A 22,174-nucleotide genomic window follows, 5' to 3' on the forward strand; every position below is an offset into this window, starting at 1 on the left:
CCTCTTGAAAATTGAGGGGCTTAATTAGAGAGCCTCTTCCAATATATACTCCAAAAATAATTCAGCAATCTAACAAATTAACAATAGATCTCACATAACAAACTATAATGATCCCTTGGGCTATGTTTGGTATTAATTTTTTGAGTAAATTCTAAGTCTAACAAACATTCTCAAGCACGAAAAAGAGAAAGGATTAGAAACACTGAATCTACCCTTCCTTTAGAAATACCTACCAAACACAGCCTTCCCAAAACTAACTTTTCATCGAATAATCATTCAAGAGAGAGAGAGAGCGAGAAGGGGTGGGGGAGAAACATCACATGGCCACATGGGTGAGTAGGCAATTCAATGGGGGGAGAAAAACAAAATAAAAATATATTTTTTTTTATTCTTCCGCTCACCAATCAGTTATATTAAAAGAATATTTAATTTAACGAGAAAACTGAAAAAAGACTAATCGAAATGAAGATCGAAACTCGAAACCAGATGAACAAAGGAAGAAGAGAAGATTTGAAACAAAAAAAAAAAAAAAGGAAAAGAAAAAACCATTATACAAATAAAATACAAGAATATGATGAGAGTCAATAATGGCCAAAAGTTGTGAAACGAGGAAAAAAAAAAAAAGATTGATCGCTGTAAGCGAGCATGAGTTCAACTCTGCGTGGAATTATGGCCGTCGAGAGTAGAAGGACCGGCGGCGGTAGATGGTGCGCCACCGCCGGCGACGGAGAGGAGTTGAGTGAGGGTGGTCATGGCTCTGACCTGCATCTCCAAAGCTGCTATATAATCTGTTGCTTCCTCAAGAAGATCAGGAAACTGAAGTTTTCGGCAACCTGGAACTAAGCTTCCAAGAACACGAACCTTCCTTTGTACCGTCGGCAACTTCTTATCTTTCTTCAAAGCAAGGATGCTAAGTCCTCCTCGTTTCTTGGATCTACAGTTATCAGGGATCGTTACTCTCTGCTTTCTCTTCTTCTTGAACTTCAATTTGAGCCTGTTTGTAAGGATCGCTCGACTCCATCTCGTTCTTCCCTTCGCCGCTACTGCTAAGACTCTATCTGCTGCTTCTCTCACGGCACGGCCTCCTCGAGGTGTTGGTTCCAATCGAGAAGGAACTTGACAAGTAGAAGAAGTTGATGAAGAAGAAGAAGAAGAAGAAGATGCTAGTGTTGGTGAAGACGAAGTGTTACGGCGAACTTGACGCAAAGCTTCGACGAGTTTGGAAGAGTAATTATGTTGTTCGGCTGGAGATTTCCATCTCGTCTGGTTCTGATTGTTGCTCTGGATCGGATTCGCTTGTTTCTTCTTTCTCTTCTTTTTCGATTCTCGAGATCTCTCGGAATTTGTTTCTGGATTCAAGATCAGAGGCGAAGCCATCTGTAATTCTCAATACCCTAAGTACTGATAAAAAGACAAATTCTGAATACGGAGATGAGATTCTCCTCCACTTCGAAGAGAAGATTCTGAATCCTTCAGAACGGATTATTCTGTTTGTACTGGTTTCTCCTTCTTTCACGATTGCCTGCAAAATCCAGAAGAGAATCAAATCAAACTCGTAAGAAATTAGACAAGAACAGTAACCACAAATCATCAAAAGGAATTAATTAAGAGGGAAATGGAAATTAGAGTTACCTGTTTCAATTAAGGAGGAAGACAGATAGATTGCAAGAACAGCTCGGTGATCAGCGAATCGAAGAAAGAGTCGTGGATCGATATGAACGAGGAAGGAGGAGGAGGAGAAGAAGGAGAAAGAAGGAGAAGAAGATGGAAGAGTTGTGGCAAGTGGAGAGCTTCTATGATAATGGAGAGCTTTAATACTTTTTATTTTGATTAAATTTATTTATTAAACAATATTATATTCTCATATAACATGGATTCCGTAATGGTGGGGGCCTGGTTGGGGTGGGGGAGGTGGGGGAGGTGTGGGAGGTGTGGGGTGGGTTACAATTATAAATATTCCTCCCCACCTCCCCACCTCCCCCCTCTCTCCCTCTCTCCCCTCTCCTCCATCCCTTTGGTAGCCTAGGGAAAAATCATTTCTAAGTTTTGGAGATGGATACATTAGAATAGATATCTTCTATCTTTGAGGGTAAATGATAATATTTATCTTTGTATTTTACTGTATATTTAGGAGGGGACTTCGTAATATTGATAAAGCGAATTCTTTTTCGAAAATGTGTAGTGGAATAACGTGAGAATAGTGTTTCGAGGGTAGAAAAATCGGATTCAATATATTGGGTAGGGAAAAATCAATTGTAGGTTTTGGGGTTTGAATGTATTAGAGTTTGGATCTTCTACCTTTAAAGGTAGATGATAATACTAATCTTTGTATTCTTCTACCACATATTGACTTCACTTCTGCACATTGATAAAGCGAATCCCCCTCCCAAAATATGCAGGGGAATGACACGAGAATAGTGCTTCGAACTGGACTCAGTAGGGCAAGGAAAAATCATTTGTAGGTTTTAGGAGTGGATATATTAGAACCTAGATTCTCTTTTTTTTCTTTGGGTGGGTGGTTGGGTGGGGGGAGGGGGGGGGGGTAAAGGTAAATGATAATACTATCTTCGTATTCTTCTGCCACATATTCAGGAAGGACTTCATGTCAGCATTGATAAAGTAAATTCCCTTTTCGAAATGTACGGTGAAATGATCTGAGACTAGCGCTTCGAGGGTAGAAGAACCAGATTCTACATATTGGTGTAGGTGACATGCACAATTTAGGTATCCATATGATTCTATTAATATCAATATTTATATTTGTTAGATATTGATCTAAATTTATGATGTAAATCTATGATCATTGCTGGGTCTATGCATTATCCATTTTACTTTATGGTGGTAGGGGTTGGGGATAAAAATGCCTAAAACAAAATGGAGCCTTTTAATAATCTTGTCATCTCACATATGTCTTCTTTAATCATATCTTCTCTATGTTCATATTCTTCACTTTCTTTTAAATTTAGGTGATACCTTTAAAGGAGACCTGAGCTCACATCCTCTCTTTCACCAAAAGCAAAAGAAACTCTTCCCTTCTCTTAATAGTGAAGTTTTGAATTGTTTTTATTATCCCAATTAAGGTACCCTAAGATGTATAGCATTGAATGTGGATTATTCTTTTCTCTTCTCCTCCAATTTCATGTAGCTTTTTCAGAATTGCTTAATCTTCTTATGTACTCTCACTTTCTTACTTACTCTTTTTCTTTCAAAAATGTTGTACTTTGGCATATTCATTAGTGTATCACTAGAAGAGTGAATGCGAGTGCCTCGTGCCTCATACTTACAAAGCTCCACATTTTAAGTAACCATAAGAGGGTCATATGTTGGAGACTCGGAGTACATCATCTTATAGCTTATATTCATTGTTGTTTGCATAAATGGATTACTTTCAAAGGAGAACTATATGCAAGAGGTATTTCAATTGCGTTTTACTATAATTCATAGCACGGATCGTTTCTATAAATAATTCGACAGAGGTATAAGAATAAATAGCTGAACCATGTAAGAATTTTACATTTACAGTGAAAAATATCTCATCTCACTGTCGACAAATTGTCGCATCTTCTATGGTGTTGCTTCCACTCACCCCCATTAGTCTCTGCACGCCTTCATAAGCCACATTCTTTTCATAAAATATGGAGAAAGTTCTATGCAATTAGTATCATCCATAAACCCTAAACCCTAAACCCTATACTTAGTCACAAATAGGGTGAATTGATCTATATACACCTCTCCTCTATGAAAGGTGAAAATCCTTACCTCTCTCATGATATCAATATATATTCTCATTTACCCTTGTGCACAGACTAGAAAAAGCTAACTTAAGGTGTGCTATGCTCTTCTATAAAATGAATCATTGCCCTCCTACATATGCATGGCACCATCTCATTACATCTCATCTCATCAGTGCACTTTTATATGCAATTGTCTCCTACATATATGGAAAAAATTTTGAAATGAAATTTTAAAATTTCTTTTCTTGTCAATCTCACATGCATCATCCCACCGCCCCACCTCTTCCACCTCTCCCACCTGGTCTTTTGTACACAGTGACATACTATGTGCTTCACTTTTCTTCTGTCCCTTTATGTTACTGTTCATATCATGCTTTTGCTACCTACAAAATGTTTATGGAACAATGGACTTAAAGCTGAAGATTCCTCTCTTTTGAAAACCATTATATATATATACACAAAATTTAGGTTCAGTATTCACAAGAGATTTTAGGTTTAACTTTATCTTTGTGAGAAGGTGTGGAAAGACAGAGATTTGAGGCTCTCGTCACAATGTCGAAAATACATTCACAAAATGACTTAATATATTGTCTATACTTGAACCGTGTACAAGTAGAACTTGTTCTTGACATGTCGAGATGTATAACTTCATAAATTATAGATTATGAAGTAGATAAGTTTTATTGATTACAAGCTACCACTAATTGGTTTGTTTTGTGGGCTCACAAAGCATTTGGTTTTATTCTCTACAATGATTAAGGAGATAGGGAGAGAGAGGTGAATTAAAAAAGAGACAAGAGAGAAAAGAAAAGAAAAGATATGTGAAGCACATGTGGCTTGTTTGAATGCCACTTTCCCTATCTTTGCTTTTGCATTCTTTTGTTTTATTTTTTTGGGTAGAGTTCTGGAGGTTTCTCTCCTTGCAAGGAGTGGACAGGTTTCATCCACATTCCTTATACCTGTCCTTTTCCTTTTCCCTTCAAAGGAACATATTTGTTTGTTTTTTTTTTCTTTAAATTATTTTATTTGATTAAACAAAGAGCATAACAATAATTTATCAAATTCAATACATCAATCATGAAATTATTGAGACACATTTATTGGTCAAGATTAAATATCACTAAACATGAAATTATTAGAACCCAGTTATTGGTTCCAACTCAGTACAGTTGTTGACAAGTTCATCCTAGTTTTAAGCTCTTTGAACCAATGGTTGTTAGTAAGTTTTGGTGATAGTGATGTCACTAGGGTTTTAAGGTATTTGATCCATCTGGCATTAAAATGGTTTTTTTTTCCTTGGGTTTTAATTATCAATTACTTAAATAATCTGTAATAATTCTTATTTTGGGTAAGCTTCTTGGAGGGCTTACAGAGCTTTTCAGAGGAAGAGAAGGGAAATCAACCACTTCACTCAAATCACAGGTGTAAGAAGCTCACACACCGATGAAGAGGTTAGCTTTATCTGGGCAGTAAACAATTTCTACTAAATATTTGAATGTTCAATAATTTCAAGTTTTCAATTTAAAATTGAACATGATTCAAAGAGTTTGTAGGTATCCATCTATCCAGGAGTGCCTTATCTTTCTGAACCAACGCAGTTCTCTTTAAAATCATTGAAGAAGCAATATTTGGGAGTACCTTACAATTTGTCAACCTAATCCACAAACTTAAGCAAGTAATTCAATCCAATCCATCAATCTTATTAACTTATAATAACCTAATCCATCAACTTAATCAAGTAATTCATTCCAACTTGTCTGATTGTGTGTGTGAGTGCTGCTAAAAGAAAAGAAAAAAAAAATCATTTAAGACAATGATATGCCAGAGAGATTGCCTCCTCCAACCAGACATAGCTTACACCATTCCTAAGGCACAAAGAAACAAACCAAATAATGAGAACCACCCACACACAGAGACTATAATTATTGTACATGTGATAACACTTTAAAATTCTCATTCTCTCTCTCTCTCTTTATCTCCATTTGTATCTAAGCACAGTTGACTCCATTGATTGCAATTAGTATTTAAAGTTATCTCAGTCAGAATGAGGGTTACTTTAAAAACTACAATAAACTGGAAAGCCTTCAATTACCGGTCAAATAAAAAGTTGTGAATGGTGAGGTCATTTACATTGAAATTCTTCATCAATACATTTAGTACTTATCTTCCCTTCCCACTCAATTCTTGGGATATGCAAGCCTATTAAATCATGTCTGGTGCCCATTAGAGTAGAAAAGGAGATTAAACCTGGTAATCACTGTTGATTACATAAGCAAATGCCTCTTTTATTGTATCAATTCATTGCTCCCTGACTCGGGTTTGATAAGACATTCTTTCTTTTTATGAGGAAAAAAAAAGGGTAATATTTATTTGGATCCCTAATTTTTAGTCAAGTCATTTTTAATTAAAAAAAAAAAGTAACATGTTGTATATGCATTCCTTGTGATATTTAAAAAATAAAAAAATAAATAAAAACACACAACACTTCCTGAACAAAATTCTTTTATATATTCTTTTGATTTCTTTTCTTCAACGTACCCAAATCTTGAATAGAGTTATGGAGTTCTGATAATTTAGAAAAGAAATAGAAACTGGATAAGGGTATTTTGGTCATAAAATATCATATGTCATATGTCTCTAATTGATTACCACAAGAGACACAAATGCAAAATTCAATTTTCTTATGACTAAAAATGAATGAAAACAAACATCAGGGTCCAAATGAAAATTATCCAAAGAAAGAATCTATTTCTTTTCATAAAATAGTTAAGTTAGATAACTATAATGATCCCTAGAGCACGCTTAACCTCTTTCTTGTTTCTTTAAGCGATTTTAAATGAAAGCTCAAGGAACATGAAGATATCTTCTATCTAGGAAAAACAGAAGAAAAATAAAAATCAGACCCATTGAAGTCACAAGAGCATGCTCCGGATCCTGTCAATCAAAAATGAGTCAATTTTAATAGATTCCCTATGGATTTGAATCAACATTGGCATCCTTAATAATCAATGTACAGTGAAAATCTACTGCAAATCTTTCATCTAAAAGAAAAACCAGGAATTTGACTTAAAAAAAGGCAGATTCATCTTTATTTTGCATATCAGATTCAGAAAAATATCTGTTAAACAGTGGAGATAAACATGGGCACACATGGATTTGTCGCTATAAACGCGTATTAGGTATGATCTTATAATATTATAGTACTAATCAAGTTGCTTTAGCTTTTACAACTTTCCATTTAAACCACATCATCTGTTGTGATGTAAGATATTAGAGCTCTGTTTGGCCTGAGATTGTTTCTATCAGTAGATAATCCTTACTTGGTAGATAGGGTGTAGGGTGTTAAGCAACATCATATGAACCCAATAATTGGACAAAAAATTGACCAATAAACAATCATACATAGAAGTGCACACATGCCCATAGCTAGCTCGGCAAACCCTACCCCACCTATCAACTGCCCACTAGGCACTGGGTGGTGAGCAGGTTCTTTTGTTTTTCAGTATTTCTTTTCATAGAGAGAGAGAGAGAGAGAGAGAGAGAGAATAAAAAAAAGTATAGGTAATCAATTGATGCAAATTAATCCAAGTTGTCAGCCACTTTGCAATGAAATGAGAGTGATAAGTACAGACATTAACTTATCTAACAAGGCAATAATTACAAAGCTTAGGCATTAACTTATCTAACAAGGCAATTGTTACAAAGCCTATAGGCTAGTAGCTAATTAATTATTGGCATATATATGGTTTCTGCAAGTAAGTGACATTACCATGGGGAGAAGCTAACAAGGCTGGGAATTCCTGCCTGTGTTCATGTACGGAACTATGGTAACTCAGCAAGGTGACCAAAACCCTACAATGGGTAGTGGTCAAATCATGCATAACCAATTCAGATTTCTGAAAGGGTTGCTCTCCTTCCTCTCACCAACAACATAAAAGAAAAGAAAAGAAAAGAAAAGAAAAAGAGGGGGAAGGAGGAGGGGGGGGGTGTTGTTGGTAGGTTTAGATCAAACCTTCACTTTAACAAGGAACATAAAGGTCTAGCAAGGTCCATAATGGACAAAAATGATGAGCAAAATTGTTGTCAGAAGTAAAAGTAGAGATATATCTCCATGATGAGGCAGCAACATACACTAGGATCTCTACTGTGATACTGCAAGTTGTAGGCCAACTTGGGGAACTATGGGCTTCACAAAATATGGAAGCATGATTTCTGCAGGGGTAGAGCTTAGAACTTCCTCTCGGAAAGGCACTTCGAATGCCAGAGATTTGTACAAACAAACTTCATCCTCCTTGCAATAATAAACCTGGAAAATTGAGCACACAATTGATTCTTTGTTCAACTTAAAAAATTGACAAATGCTTAGTAGCACATAGAGGGCCATTATCTTTTCCAATAGGTGGGCCAAAAAACTGAATATCATTCAGCTTCATTTAGGGAGTAACACATGACAAATTATCGATCCCACCAACACTGAATAGGAGTGATTATTCTGGACAAAAATATGGGTACTCCTTAGTTGTGCATGGGACTTGGTCATTTGAGACCCACAAATGATTTACTGTCTTAATGTTTCCATGTAAAAAGGTTCACGTAATACTTGTGTGGTCCCCATAACTGTGAGGTTTTTATTGCAGACTGACATGGTGTAATTTAGTGTAGATAAGGTTAATGTAAGAAAAACCCAGAGAACATCTACAATAAGATGTGTACCTTGCAATATATTCTACTCATGGCAGAGGAAGCAGAGTATCTTTTGAAATGAAGGGTAGCAGCACCTTCGGGGCTGAGAGACCCCACCAAGGGTTCAATTGTCACTGCATCTTCTGGCTCAGTTTCTATATTGAATTTGGAAGGGGCTTCCTGCAATTGGATACAAGAGTGAATGAGAGAACGGAAGGGATTAAACAACTGGGGAATAAACAAGTATAAGGAAAAAAAAATGCAAAAGTAATAGGAAAGATGTAAAAACTAATAAGAATGAGAAGACCTTGGAGAAATGGTATCCTTCAGGCAATGATATTTGAATGAAAAGGTCTCCCTCAGTGGACGAGCCACCATCAACCATAATAGTTTGGGTGTCAGCCGTTGACCGCCTTCTGAGGCGTTTCAAAGATCTGGACTTTGGGGATGGAGGCTGAACTCCTTTGAGCTCCAAAGTCAAGAGTTTTACATCTTCTTTCTTCAAGTCCAAGTATCGGATTACGCTGTTGTTTGTATCAGCTATGAAAAGCCTCCCTACAAGATGTCATATGGTTTTTCAAGTTAAAGCCCATTACAAAGATAAGGGTGAACTTGTAACACTGGAACTCAGCTCTTGTCTAAAAAAAATTTCACACATGCTGGAAAAGGCACATCCTCTGATGCTACATGCAGCTAAGGATAAGGGTACACATACAAAAGGCTGTTCAATTAAACAGATCTACAAAATCAATCAAATGGTAAGGTCTCAATGATAACCAGCTCTTTTGTTTTAGCTGGTACTCTTCAGAGTGGTGAACTTGACTAGTTGAAGTGAAGCTTTTTTATGAGGGAGTAGCTGGAATTGTCGACAGCAAACCATTATTCTAGAACAAAATAAAACCGACCTCGGCATTTCAGAATTTCAGCTTTGGTCTCCATCAGTTTTACATTGCCTCCAATTCCACTTTTTACTAGGTATAAACCATGAAAATAAGATCTACCATTGAGAGGGGGGGGGGGGGGGGGTCAATGCTAGCTTCCACTTGTAATCTCAGATTTCATTTGAGTACTACATCTTAATATTTCTTTGACAATAACAAATTGCAGTGACTAATCATGTTAACGATGTGTTAGATTAAGTTCAGGAGACATGCGCAGTGTTGAAAGATAAAACCTAGAAAAATGATAGCATAAAATGTACACCATGTTCATAAACTACAAAATTGATTAGGCAAGAAAAGGATAAAGTTGCCTCCTGATATTCAGGGGTAACAGGATATATAACAAATAGGTACTCAAAAGGAAATGGTGCTACCCCCCCCCCCCCCCAAAAAAAAAAAAAAAAAAAAAAAAGACACCAGTACAAAACAGACATAACTTCTAATGAATATTTACCACCCAACTATTTTGAAGAAACGGCAGAAAGGCTGCCAAAAAGGTAGCCCCCTTTGAAATGGAAGGTCCGTATTCGGACATTGTTGCTAGTTCGGTTCTATACAAGGCTCTCATCCCCTCAAGCTCAAGCAGCTTCAGGAAGGTAGCCACAAGGAAGGTAAACTCAACTCTTCTTAAGCCCCAACTGGTTCATTCCTAGACAAAGGATGAAGAAATGTTATTGACTGACATATGCAAAGGATGATTTGTGAATGCACACCGGTTGAGATCTTGTGACCATGTCTTGAAACCTAGCTTGTCTACATACAATTATGAGGCCAGGTCCCTGGACACCAATGACTGTCTTGTGGTGGTCATAATAGTATAACTTCAGAGCTTCAATATGAACTAATATGATTTAAGCTTGTTGTAAATGAGTAGAATTGTCTTATTGCATAACGGGGGTATTGTGGTCTTGTGTCCATTCTAGAATGTTCTACACCGTATTATAAGCAAGGTGCAAAGTCTAGCCTTTTGCAGGTTGTCAAAACCAGCGAATCAGCAAAATCGCCTACATTTCCGGCACGATAATTCCACTTTCCACACCCACTTCTACATTTCCGGTGCGACATTTCAGGCTGTGAACGATATGGATCCCAGGATCCATAAATGACTACAGGGAAAAGATGCTGATTTCCCCTCGTTTTAACTCCCTTATTTATGAACACAGATCCGCTACAAATCAACCACGTCAGTACTGAAAAAGCTAAGCAGCGGATGTAGTAGTTATCAACCCCCGTCAGTACATGCAGTGGTGCCAGATATCTCAGCCCCGCCTGCCATTGATGACCTTTTAGCTATGAAAACTAATAAGAACCCTCTTAAAACCCCAATTCAATCTCAAGATAAGAAAACAATAGCAACACCACAATGGCTATTTTCATTAAGATGGAAATAACAAATGAACAACATACTTTCAATGACTCAACTGAATTGTCACAGCTAATAGCTCAAAACAGAACAATAAAAGATAACATCAAAAACCCCACCAAAACCCTACCTGAGAGACTCTTCTCTCCCAGCAAGCTCAGCTTGCTTCACACTCCATAATTTCATGCATACCCTCACTTCCCTCACTCCCTCCTTTACATACCAACATTCCTAACAACTCCAACACCTCACACCAATCTTCTTTTCCCAAGTGGATCATCATCTCTGCTCCTCTGTCCTCAACAGGGTTGTGGCTGCTGTCCAATATCATTTGGCCACCTGTCGCTTGAATGTTGGACTGGCTTTGGTCCCTTGTAATTTCTGGTGATGATTCCATGCTTCTCCTATTCTTATGTTTGTACACCCAAGTCATTAGGGGCTTATCAACACTCCCTGCCTTAAGTCTCACCTTGTCCTCAAGGTGGAATTCGGAAATTCATTGTGCAATTCAAAAAATTCCTCCCAAGTATTTCCCAAGTATTTTCACATGAGGGTAAGTTCTTCCATTGAATCGGCACTTCAAGGGCACCTTGAGATGAGTAATGAATGTCCAACAACTCCTTCGGGTGAGCTGTAATTCCCAACCCTCAGCCAAACAAGATGGGAGGGGTTGAGTGCTGATGTTGGTTCCCACAACCTTATTCAACTGAGATACATGGAAGACCGGATGCACTTTGGGGTCAAGTGGGAGGGTGAGTTTGTAAGCAACGGGACCAATTTGAGCTGCAATTGGATATGGTCCATAGTAACAGTGGCTGAGGCAGTTTGGCCAAGTATTTGAACCGATAAGGCTGAAGTTTGAGGAAGACCTCCTCCCCACTTGGTAAGTGACCTCTTGGCGGCGCTGATTTGTAGATGATCTCATACGGTCTTGAGCTACGCACAAGTTGTGCTTCAGCTCATTGAGAACGCAATCACATTCACAAAGGAAAATATCAACTTCATCCACCTTAGAGTGATCACCTTCCCACCGCAACAATGTTGGGGGTTCACGCCTATACACAATTTGAAATGGAGTCATCTTGGCTAAATGGTAGGTGGTATTGTACCAATATTCTGCCCAAGGAAGCCATGTGATCCAATCGCATGGCTGTATAGCACAAAAACAGCGAAGATAGATCTCCAAACTATGGTTTACTACCTCGGTTTGGCCATCCGTTTGTGGGTGATAGGCACTGCCGAATTTTAGACTGGTTCCCCCTGGTTTGAGCAGTTCTCCCCAAAAATTACTCATGAAGACCCAGTCTCTATCAGAAACAATTGAGCTTGGAAAACTGTTGGTTGAGTTCTATTAGAACTTCAACTCTATTAGAGTTTCACAACATGGTATCAGAGCCTAAGTTCGATTAGGGAAGAGAGAAAAAAAAAAAAAAAGTGTCAAAGACCTACCTCCTTCTAATTTTTGCAAATCCATCACAGTTCTTCAAACCCATTGAAAACCCGTCGCCTTTTTTTCTGGCAGTTCCGCCTTCTTTTTCTGGCTGATTCTTCTGTTCCGCTGCATATGGTGAGTTCGATTCGACAAAACCAAGAACATAACAAAAAGAAGAAGAGCAGAAGAACTCCACTGCTGCACTACATTCTTCAGTTCCGCTGCATACGGTGAGTTTGATTAGAAAAACCAAAAACAAAACAAAAAAGGAAAGAAGAAGAGCAGAAGAACTCCGCTGCTGCACTACCACTACTCCTGCAACACCACCTTCCTCCGCTGCTATTTCGAACCATTCTACCTTCCTCCACCCTACCATTGCTCTTGCAACCTTTTTATCTCTGGTTCTTCGTCTGAAATTGGCTTGCAATTCGATTAGCCCAAACAACAACAACAACAACAATAAGCCTTATCCCAACTAAATGGGGTCGGCTACATGGATTCTTGCCCTCCAATCAGTTCTGTTCGAGGCCATGCTAGATACAAGGCCTAAGCTATACATATCCTTTCTCACCACTTCTCCTAAGGTTATCTTAGGTCTACCCCTAGCTCTTCTAGTTCCTTCAATATGGATTATATCACTTCTCCGTACAGGGGCATTTATAGGTTTCCGTTGAACTTGGCCGTGCCACCTCAAACGACTTTCTCGAAGCTTATCACTTATGGGAGCAATTCCCAGACCAACTCTAATTCAATTAGCCCAAACAAAACAAAAAAACCAAATTCTAATGTTTGAGGGGTTAATTTTGTAAATTTGCGTTCTTTCAAGGGTCTATTGGTAAATTTACATAGTTTTAGGGACTTATTTGCAAAATTACATACTTGCAGGGACTTATGTGTAAATTTGCATAAGTTTAGGGACCTATTTGCAAATTCGGATTTTTTAGGGACGTATTTGTAATTACTGGAAAAAAGGAGAGAAAAGAAAGAGAAGAAGAAGCCATGGTGTTCCTTATATGTACTTTTTGAATTGTGATTTGGCTATTGAATTTTGAGACGTTTCAGTTGAAGGGTGAAGACTGAAGAACTGCAAACAATTTTTTTCAACATGGCAAACTACCAATGGTACTATTGCTCCCACCGGCTCCAAACATTACCCCACTCTTCATCCTCTTTTGGTAAGATTTGATGGAACAAATTATTTGATTTGGTCTCGATCTGCTTACTTGACTATTGCCGGAAGAAGACTTGTTGGCCACATTAAGGGCACCACTATCAAACCTACTATCACAGGTGATGAAATAGGAATTGAAGTGTTTTATTCTTGTGTGTATTATTCAGAGCTTTACAATCAATATATACACAGCTGCTATCTATGAAATAGGAAAGAATATCCTACCTCGAAGCTTAGAATAAATGAGAAATCTACCTAAGAATAGAAGATTACAATAAATGAGAAATCTACCTAGAATAGAAGATTGCAATAAATGAGTAATCTACCTAGAATAGAAAAATACAATAAGAAAAATACCTGTAATAGAATATTACAATCTGATCTACTTAGATTAAAGATACTAATAAAATATTATGATATGATTCTAAGATTTTCCACACTCCCCTCAAGTTGGTGAATAGACATTCTCCGGTCCCAGCTTGGATATGCATTTTTGAAAGGCTGAGCTGCTCAATCCTTTAGTAAGTACATCAGCAAGTTGACTATGTGTAGACACATACAGCGTACAAATCAGTCCGCTATCCAGCTTCTCTTTGATGAAGTGTCTGTCAATCTCAATGTGCTTGGTTTGGTCATGTTGAACAGGGTTATGTGCTATACTGATTGCTGATTTGTTGTCACAAAGAGAGTCTCATTGGTCCACCCCATTCAACCTTTAGGTCTTCTAAGATAATCTTCAACCAAAGTAATTCACATATTCCTTGAGCCATTGCACGAAATTCGGCTTCTGCACTTGACCGAGCCACAACATTCTGCTTCTTGCTCCTCCATGTCACAAGATTGCCACCAAGAAATGTGCAATATCCTGTGGTTGACCTTCTATTTCTTGTTGACCTTGCATAATTAGCATCAGTGTATGCTTCTAGTATCATTCCTTTATTCCTTCTAAATAAAAGGCCTCTCCTCAAGCGTCCCTTTTAAATATTGTAGCACACAGTGAGCTGCATGCAAGTAAATTTCCTTTGGATTGTGCATGAATTGGCTGATTACACTAACTGCATATGCTATGTTGGGCCTTGTGTGAGATAAGTAGATTAGTCTTCCTACTAGTCTTTGATACATCTCTCGGTCCACAACAACATCTTCTTCTGCATTCCCAAGTTTACTGTTGGGATCTATTGGAGTGCTTGCTAGTTTACACGTGGCCATTCTTGTTTCTTTAAGGAGATCAGTGATATACTTTTGTTGAGAGATGAAAATGCCTTGTTGAGAGTGAGCAACTTCAATGCCAAGGAAGTATTTTAATCTTCCTAAAGCCTTGATCTCAAATTCCTTAGCCAAGCATTGAGTCAAATTTTGTTTCTCTTTTTCTTCATTTCCTGTCAGTATTATGTCATCAACATACACAAGTAGTGTTGTGACTCCCCCTGATGATGAGTGCTTGATGAACAATGTATGGTCTCCTTGACTTTGCTTGTAACCCATACTAATCATGACTTTAGTAAATCTGCCAAACCATGCCCACGGTGACTGTTTGAGTCCATATAAGGCCTTTTTTAACTTGCATACAGTATTAGCAGCTAAATCATTCTCATAACCCGGTGGAACCTTCATGTAAATTTTTTCCTTTAGTTCACCATGCAATAATGCATTTTTAACATCAAACTGTTGCAAGTCCCAACCATAATTTGCCACCAAGGATAGTAAGATTCTGACAGTATTCATTTTTGCAACTGGAGCAAATGTTTCAAGGTAGTCAATCCCGTAAGTTTGGGTGTAGCCCTTGGCTACCAACCTTGCTTTGTACCTTTCTAAAGATCCATCTGCTCGATACTTCAACGTGTAGACCCATTTGCACCCCACAGGTTTCTTCCCTTTTGGTAACCTTACAAGTTCCCAGGTTCCATTGCTTTCTAATGCTTCCATCTCCACATTCATAGCTTGCTTCCACTCCTTATTGGATAAAGCCTCAGATAAGTTGTTAGGAATGACTATGGTGTTTAAACTTACCAGAAAGGCTCTATGAGATGGGGAAAAATGTTTAAAGGACAAGAATTGGGCAAGAGGGTACATGGGTTTCGTTGTGCAATCTCTAGTGCCTTTCCTAATGGCAATAGGAAGGTCTAGTTCATTACTATCTGTGGGCACATCAGATTCGGTTTGTAGTGAAGGATTAGTCATTTGTACCTCATTTCCAGAATTTGGATTGGAGTCTTGAACTTGCACTGATTCTAGAACAAGATTCTTCTTTCTTGAGAACACCTTTCCTTTGCCAAATCTCACATGCTCAATATCAGAAATAGGCTCTTTCATTTCAAAGTTTGACATATGTTCATGTTGTTCACAGTTTGACACAGGTGAGTCTGACACAAGTTTAGGTTGTTCACAGTTTGACTTAGGTGACATAGTGAAGTATTTGGGAGTGAACTCTAAGTCAAGCATGGAAGAAAATTCGATCGAAATGGTCGAAATTTCGATCGAAATTCCTGCAAAAATCCAACTCGAAACGAAATTGAGTAGTAGGCACAAAAAGTATCCATTTCGTTTCGTATCGACCGAAATTTCGGTCGATACGAGTCGAAATTTCGGCCCGATACCATATCGGGCCGAAACGACACATGCGTAGGCTATAAAATACCCAGTTTCGACATATCGACGGCATTTCGACCTACCGAGCCATATCGCCAGAGCCATTTCGAGCTGTGTTTGAATTTTTTGTTGATTTCTCTTGTTTTCATCCGCTTCTACACCTAATTTCTAGTATTCCATTTCCTTCAAACACTTGATTTGCTCCTCCATTTGTGCATTTTCTCAAATCTTGCAAGGTGAGTAACCAACTTCCTCATTTTTTGATTTTTGTTTCATTTGTACCTTAAATCATGTTAGATTTCTTCCAAATTTATATATGTTTACTTCAGAGTGATAATCTATGAATTTGTAGTGTCAAAATTATTTTTTGATTCTTCCTACTATTTTTTTATTTTTCTGTTATTAAAAATTATTTACTAAATTATGTATATTGTTAAAAATGTTTATGTATAGTACATGTATAAGCTTCAAATGGATGTATGTGAGAGTTGAGACACCATATTGCTGTGATGGTGTTGAATTAATTTTTTTTTATGTTAATTATGTAATTTTACTGTATTTAATATATATTTAAATAATTAAAAAAATATATTTAAATATTAAAAAAATAATTAATTTCTGTTTTAAATTTAAAAATAGGAGAGTATTAGTGGAAGCATGTATGCAAATTTTTGAGCATGTTGTGGATATTTTTAAGATAGTTAGTGTGTATTTTATATATTTTAAAATTATTTATATATTAAAAAATACTTATATAGTTATACATATTTTTTTTTAATATTTAAAAATAGGAGGTTATTATTAGAAGCATGTATGTCATTTTTGGAGCATATTGTGGAGCTTTTCAAGATACTTAGTATGTGTTTCTTGTATCAGGCACTCTATTTTAAAGATGTCAGACATAGCTTGGGATCATGGAAGGCCACTGACAGCTGATAAGAGGAAGAGTGAGTGTAATTACTGCAAGAAACAAATAGGAGGAGGTGGGGCCACTAGATTGAAGGTGCATCTAGCTGGTGGCAACAGGGATGTAACAGGGTGCCCAAAGGTGCCTGTAGAGGTCAAGAAGGCAATGGCCTCATATATTAGTGGTGGAAAGCAAAAGAGGAAAGAGAAGAGAACACGAGAGGGATGAGTTCGAGGATGCTCGCTTAGATGACCTTCCGGATCCCGAGGGTTATGGTAGGGATGAGCCAGAGACAGGACCCGATCCGAGGCCGATCAGCCGAGGAGGGCGATGATGATGAGTAGGGAGCAACAGAGGATTGATGACATCGGAGGCAACAGAGGGGTCCGGGTTGTGGGTCCTCAGAGAGCCGGAGGTATGGGAGGTATAGGTGGCTCCCAAGTCCCATGAGGAGGTCTCGAGTGTCGGCAGAGGCTCCATCCCACGGGCCCCACAGGGGTCGAGCCCTCAGACATCCTACGGATCCGGATCTTGAGATTCTTCGCAATGATCCGGCCCTATTTGCGAGGCCCGAGCATAAACGAGAGAAAGTTGAAGCACTTATGGGGGAGTGTGAAGGAGAAAGTGGGGATGGCTTTCTCCAAATGGGCGCATTACCATAGTGTTCCAAGACATACAGCCGGGGCCCTACTACGAGAGATATGATGAGCGAGATAGGCGGAGGGGAGTGGTGTACAGGGCCCCACCCATATGAGATATACAATGTGTATTTGCCTAAGCATAAAGAGGACATAAATGAATACATTAAGGGATTAAAGCCCATGTGGAATCATTATGGAGTGACTCGATGGTGATGGTTGGACTGGTCCCACTAGACAATCCATCATCAATTCATGTTGAATTGTGATGGGAGGACAGTGTTCCTCAAGTCGGTAGATGCATCCGGTGAGAAGAAGGATGCAAAATACATTTACAAATTACGAAGCAAGTGGTGAAGGAGGTTGGAGTGGAAAATGTAGTTCAAATTGTGACTGATAATGGCTCCAACTACAAGAAAGCGCGTTAAAGATGCAAGAGAACTCCGGGTATCTAAAGTCTAAACATATAGTATTAATTTTCATTTGTAAATACATATATTTACATTACACATATACATGTACACTTTATAACTTTGTATGATGGCTTGATGCCTTGATGGATGGACAGACATAGGCTCTTTGGACTCCTGCGCCACCGCATTGACTTAATGTTGAAGGAGATTGGAAAGGTCAAGCTTGTGAAGAATACGGTGGACCAAGCTCGACATGTTAGCACCTTCATATATAACCACACCATGCATTAAGGATGATGAGGGACAAGTGTCGGGGTGAGTTAGTGAGGCCGGGCATAACCAGATTTGCTACTAATTGGATAGCACTGCAGAGCTTGAGAGTAGGAAGGCGGCCTTAGGAGTATGTTTGCATCGGAGGAGTGGTTTAACTGGGAGGGTTCTTCATCGGTGGGAGGAAGGAGAGCTCGGTTGACTATCCTTGATGAGAGTTTCGGCACAATGTGAGGATAGTAGTGAAGATGCTTGAGCCTGTGGTGAATGTGTTGAGGATGGTAAATCAGCAAAGAAAACCTACTCTAGCACACATATTTGTTGCAGTAGATAGGATGAAGCAGCAAGTTGCTCAGGTCCACCCACGCGGCAACAAGAAAGTCCTTCAAATCATCAACAGAGATGGGAGTCTATGTTGCGGCATCCACCGCATAAGGCTGGTGAGTTGTTAAGTTGTTAAGTACTTAAGTCTAGTATTTAATTTAATTTTTATTATGTTATCACACTATTAAGGCTAAGCATTAACTATTCCCTTTTATGACATACTTTCTTACACAAAATACTATTTAAATCCCAAGTACCATTACAAGGACAATATTGGGATGAGGCAAGATTTGATGGATGCTGTCCAAACCGTAGTGGAGAAGTTGAACCGGATACAAGCTAAACAAGCAGTATCCTATGGAGGTGAGATAGTGATTAGAATAATTTGATATTCACAATTCGTAGTTTTATACTAAGTCATTAACCTAGTAAGTAGTAACTAGTAACTACTAAGTACTAACTAGTTATTGTTTTTTCTCTTTATATATTAGATAAAGGCTTTAGGGATGCCACGGAGCTTGGTCGTCTGTGGCTGTATCGGGACGGGAAACCGCCCTGAGGTAAGTTCATTCATTTATTTCATTATACATTATACATTTAATTATTATATTCTATGATTCTATCTTTAATTTAGTTATTTAAGTATTAAAATGACTTGGAGTCTATGTTTGTGCAGCTGAGTGGTGGTTGCAATTTGGACGTGATTCACACAACGAGTAGGATTGCAAGCAAAGTGCTCTCCCAAACATGTTCGCCACTGGTTGTGAGCGAAATTGGAGCACCTTCAGCCTCATTCACTCAAAGAGGCGCAACCGATTGGGGTGAAGCGCCCAGAGGACCTTGTCTACCTACACTATAATACGAGACCGAGAGAGGATCATATTAGACGAGGATGGACAGAGAGAGCACCAATATCGAGTTGGCCGACATATTTGAGATGGATGATGATGATAACCCGAAGTTGATGGATCGGGGATAGTGGAGACGGATTCTTGGATGAGGATGGAGGTCTTCCCAATAGTCGGATTGCAGAGGAGATGGGGGCTGATGTGGGGGACCAGGCCCGGAGGGGAGGCCACAGGAGCCCGCCCGTCCTCTCCACACCCAGGCACCACCCGAGGAGGATTTGATTTGGTCCGACACGAGAAGAGGTGACCGGGCCCCGCGATGACGATGATGGTGGTGATGATGACGGTGATGGTGATGATGGAGGGGATGAGGAGGGTGTGGGACCTCGTGATCGGGATTCGGGATCCTAGGGAGAGACCACCACCACCACACCGACGTGAGAGTCGAGGGGGGAGGACGACCAAGATTCACGGAGAGAGCGCACCCACGCGACATAGGACAGACCACGGAGCGCATCTCGAGGCAAAAATGTTCCCACATATTCGAGGAAGGGGAAGGGGAGACAGCAGGGCGGAGCACGGAGGACACGCATCAATGGGTCCACCCCATCCATGCCGAGAGCTTGGTGGGATCATGAGATCGATGAGCATTGATGATGCAGAGACCCTCCACCCAGAGGATCCGGATGGCATAGGCCGCGAGTCCTCATATGACCGTGGAGAGTACTGGTTCTACCGAGTCGACTTATGGTTATGGTCCTATGGTTATGGACCAAGGTGCCCCGGCACGATTGAGTGGCGCGGCCACGACAGAGCCATGGTATGGAGCGGCATGGAGCTTATGGTGTCCCTCCCACTACAATCGGAGTCCCACGCGACCTATCGATCCTATCCCTCCAGTCCCAGAGCCGGGCGGGTGGTTTCATTTGTCGAGGGATCTCCACACATCCACACCCACAAGGCCCACCACCACCAGCCTTTGGAGATTCACAACTTCCCACCGTTAGGAATCTATGCATGTGGATGAGGCCACATACAGAGGTGCGTGACTATGTCCAAAACTATAGGGCGGGGGCAAACATCATGGGAGTTATATTGTCATTTGTATGGGGTGCGGACGGAAGAGGGAGACCGAGGCTTGAATAGAATAGACTTGTAAGCAAGTTGTAAGTTGTAAGTTGTAACTAAGTAATAACAATACAACTCTTCTCGATTCATGTACTATATACTTGGAATGTTGGATGTTACATTTTCGGTAGTTTTTTTAGTAAACTAGTAGTTATTATAGTGTTTATTATGTTTGAAATAGCTAGTATGCAAAAATCCAAATCAATTTGAGTGCATTTGAGGCTCGAAATTGAGTTTTCAAGAATCAGGAAAAAAGTATCCAGTTTCGGTCGAAATTTCGACCGAAACCTCGAAATTTCGACCTTTTCCAAGGTCGAAATGTTTATTTCGATCGAATTTTTTACCTTGAAGTCAAGTAAGGAATTCCCATTCTTATCTTCCATTATTGAATGCTCCCCCTGAAGATGAGATGTGGAAAAATAAGACTTATGTTCATGAAAAGTGACATCAATGGAAACATAAAACCTTTTTGAAGGAGGGTGATATCACTTATAGCCCTTTTGAGTGGAGGAATATCCTATAAATAAACATTTAAGTGCTCTAGGATTTAATTTACCCCGATGTGGTCCATGAATATGAACAAATGAGACACACCCAAAAATTCGAGGAACAAGGTTATTTGTCGTTTGTAGGTTTGGGTAGAACTGGGAAAGGACATCCATTGGACTCTTGAATCCTAAGACTCTCGAAGGCAGCCGATTTATGAGATAAGTTGCTGTGAGGACTGCTTCCCCCCAAAATGACTTAGGCACATTGTATTGGAATAGGGAGGCTCTAGTTACATCAAGAAGGTGGCCATTTTTCCGTTCAGCTACTCCGTTTTGTTGTGGGGTATCAACGCACGATGACTCATGTATAATTCCCTCCCTTTGAAAGAATGGAGTTAGAATTTGATTGAAATAGTCTTTGGCATTATCAGATCTAAATCTTTTTATACTAACTCCAAATTGGTTTTTAACCATGGAATGGAAGTTGGGAAGAACACAACTACGTCGGATTTGTTTTTTAGTAGAAAAATCCATGAGACACGAGTGCAATCATCAATGAATGACACGAACCACCTAGCCCCAGACACATTAGGAACTCTAGAAGGACCCCAAATATCACTATGAATGAGATAAAAGGGGATGAAACTTCTTTTCTTGCTTAAAGGAAGTGGTACACACTTGTGTTTAGCAAGCTCACACACATCACAATGAAACTCATCAACATGTATGCCTTGAAACAAAGAGGGAAACAAAAGACTGATTACCCTAAGGGAAGGATGTCCAAGTCTGTGATGGTAAAGCCAGATTTTTTCTTTATTGGTTTGAGAAGGACTACCGTTAGTAGCATGTGATTGGCTTGGTGCCTCAAGGTAGTAGAGTCCATTCCTTTCTCTAGCATGTCCAATCGTCCTCCCCGAATACTTGTCCTGAAATACACAATGACTATGGTGAAAGACTACATTACAATGTAAATCTTGCTTGAGTTTCTTCACAAAAACGAGATTTGTAGATAGTCTAGGAACATGTAGGACATTTTTCAAGGTGAGGGATGAGTTGAGCTCAATATATGTGTGATGGTGGAGCATTATATATACAATAGAACATATGTCCATCTCAACACCATACAGGTCTTAGTCTAGTCGCAACCTCTTGCGCTTAACCCGAGTTTCTTTATTGTCGCCACCCTAGCGCCACATAAAGTACTCGCACCTGGCTCCTATAGGCAACATGAATAGTGGGAACATT

The 22,174-nt window shown here is 39.2% G+C and overlaps 2 protein-coding genes across 2 annotated transcripts in view; both read right to left on the reverse strand.

Moving 5' to 3' along the window:
• Positions 1–303: 303 nt before the first annotated feature.
• LOC149008533 (basic helix-loop-helix (bHLH) DNA-binding superfamily protein) lies at positions 304–1,780 on the reverse strand. Its single transcript, XM_089166056.1, has 2 exons — positions 1,633–1,780; positions 304–1,522 (listed from the first exon to the last, which is right to left on the reverse strand). The coding sequence occupies exon 2, from the start codon at positions 1,375–1,377 to the stop codon at positions 652–654; it is 726 nt and encodes a 241-aa protein (XP_089022182.1). The 5' UTR covers positions 1,378–1,522; positions 1,633–1,780; the 3' UTR covers positions 304–651.
• Positions 1,781–6,415: 4,635 nt separating this feature from the next.
• LOC149008534 (haloacid dehalogenase-like hydrolase family protein) overlaps positions 6,416–22,174 on the reverse strand; it is a 161,345-nt gene continuing 145,586 nt past the window's right edge. Inside the window, exons 26-28 of the mRNA XM_089166055.1 lie at positions 8,725–8,972; positions 8,448–8,597; positions 6,416–8,040 (exon numbers count right to left, since the gene is read on the reverse strand). Of these exons, the coding sequence (XP_089022181.1) occupies positions 7,876–8,040; positions 8,448–8,597; positions 8,725–8,972 (563 nt within the window). The 3' untranslated portion in view covers positions 6,416–7,875. The remainder of the gene's footprint in view (positions 8,041–8,447; positions 8,598–8,724; positions 8,973–22,174) is intronic.

This window comes from Hakea prostrata, chromosome 8 (assembly GCF_041222555.1).
Source record: "Hakea prostrata isolate BN-2017 chromosome 8, UWA_Hpros_2, whole genome shotgun sequence".
NCBI lineage: Eukaryota > Viridiplantae > Streptophyta > Magnoliopsida > Proteales > Proteaceae > Hakea > Hakea prostrata.

Bases quoted from the DNA above. Each gene is read 5' to 3' on its own strand.
- LOC149008533 (XM_089166056.1), bottom strand. From the start codon at position 1,377: ATGGCTTCGCCTCTGATCTTGAATCCAGAAACAAATTCCGAGAGATCT.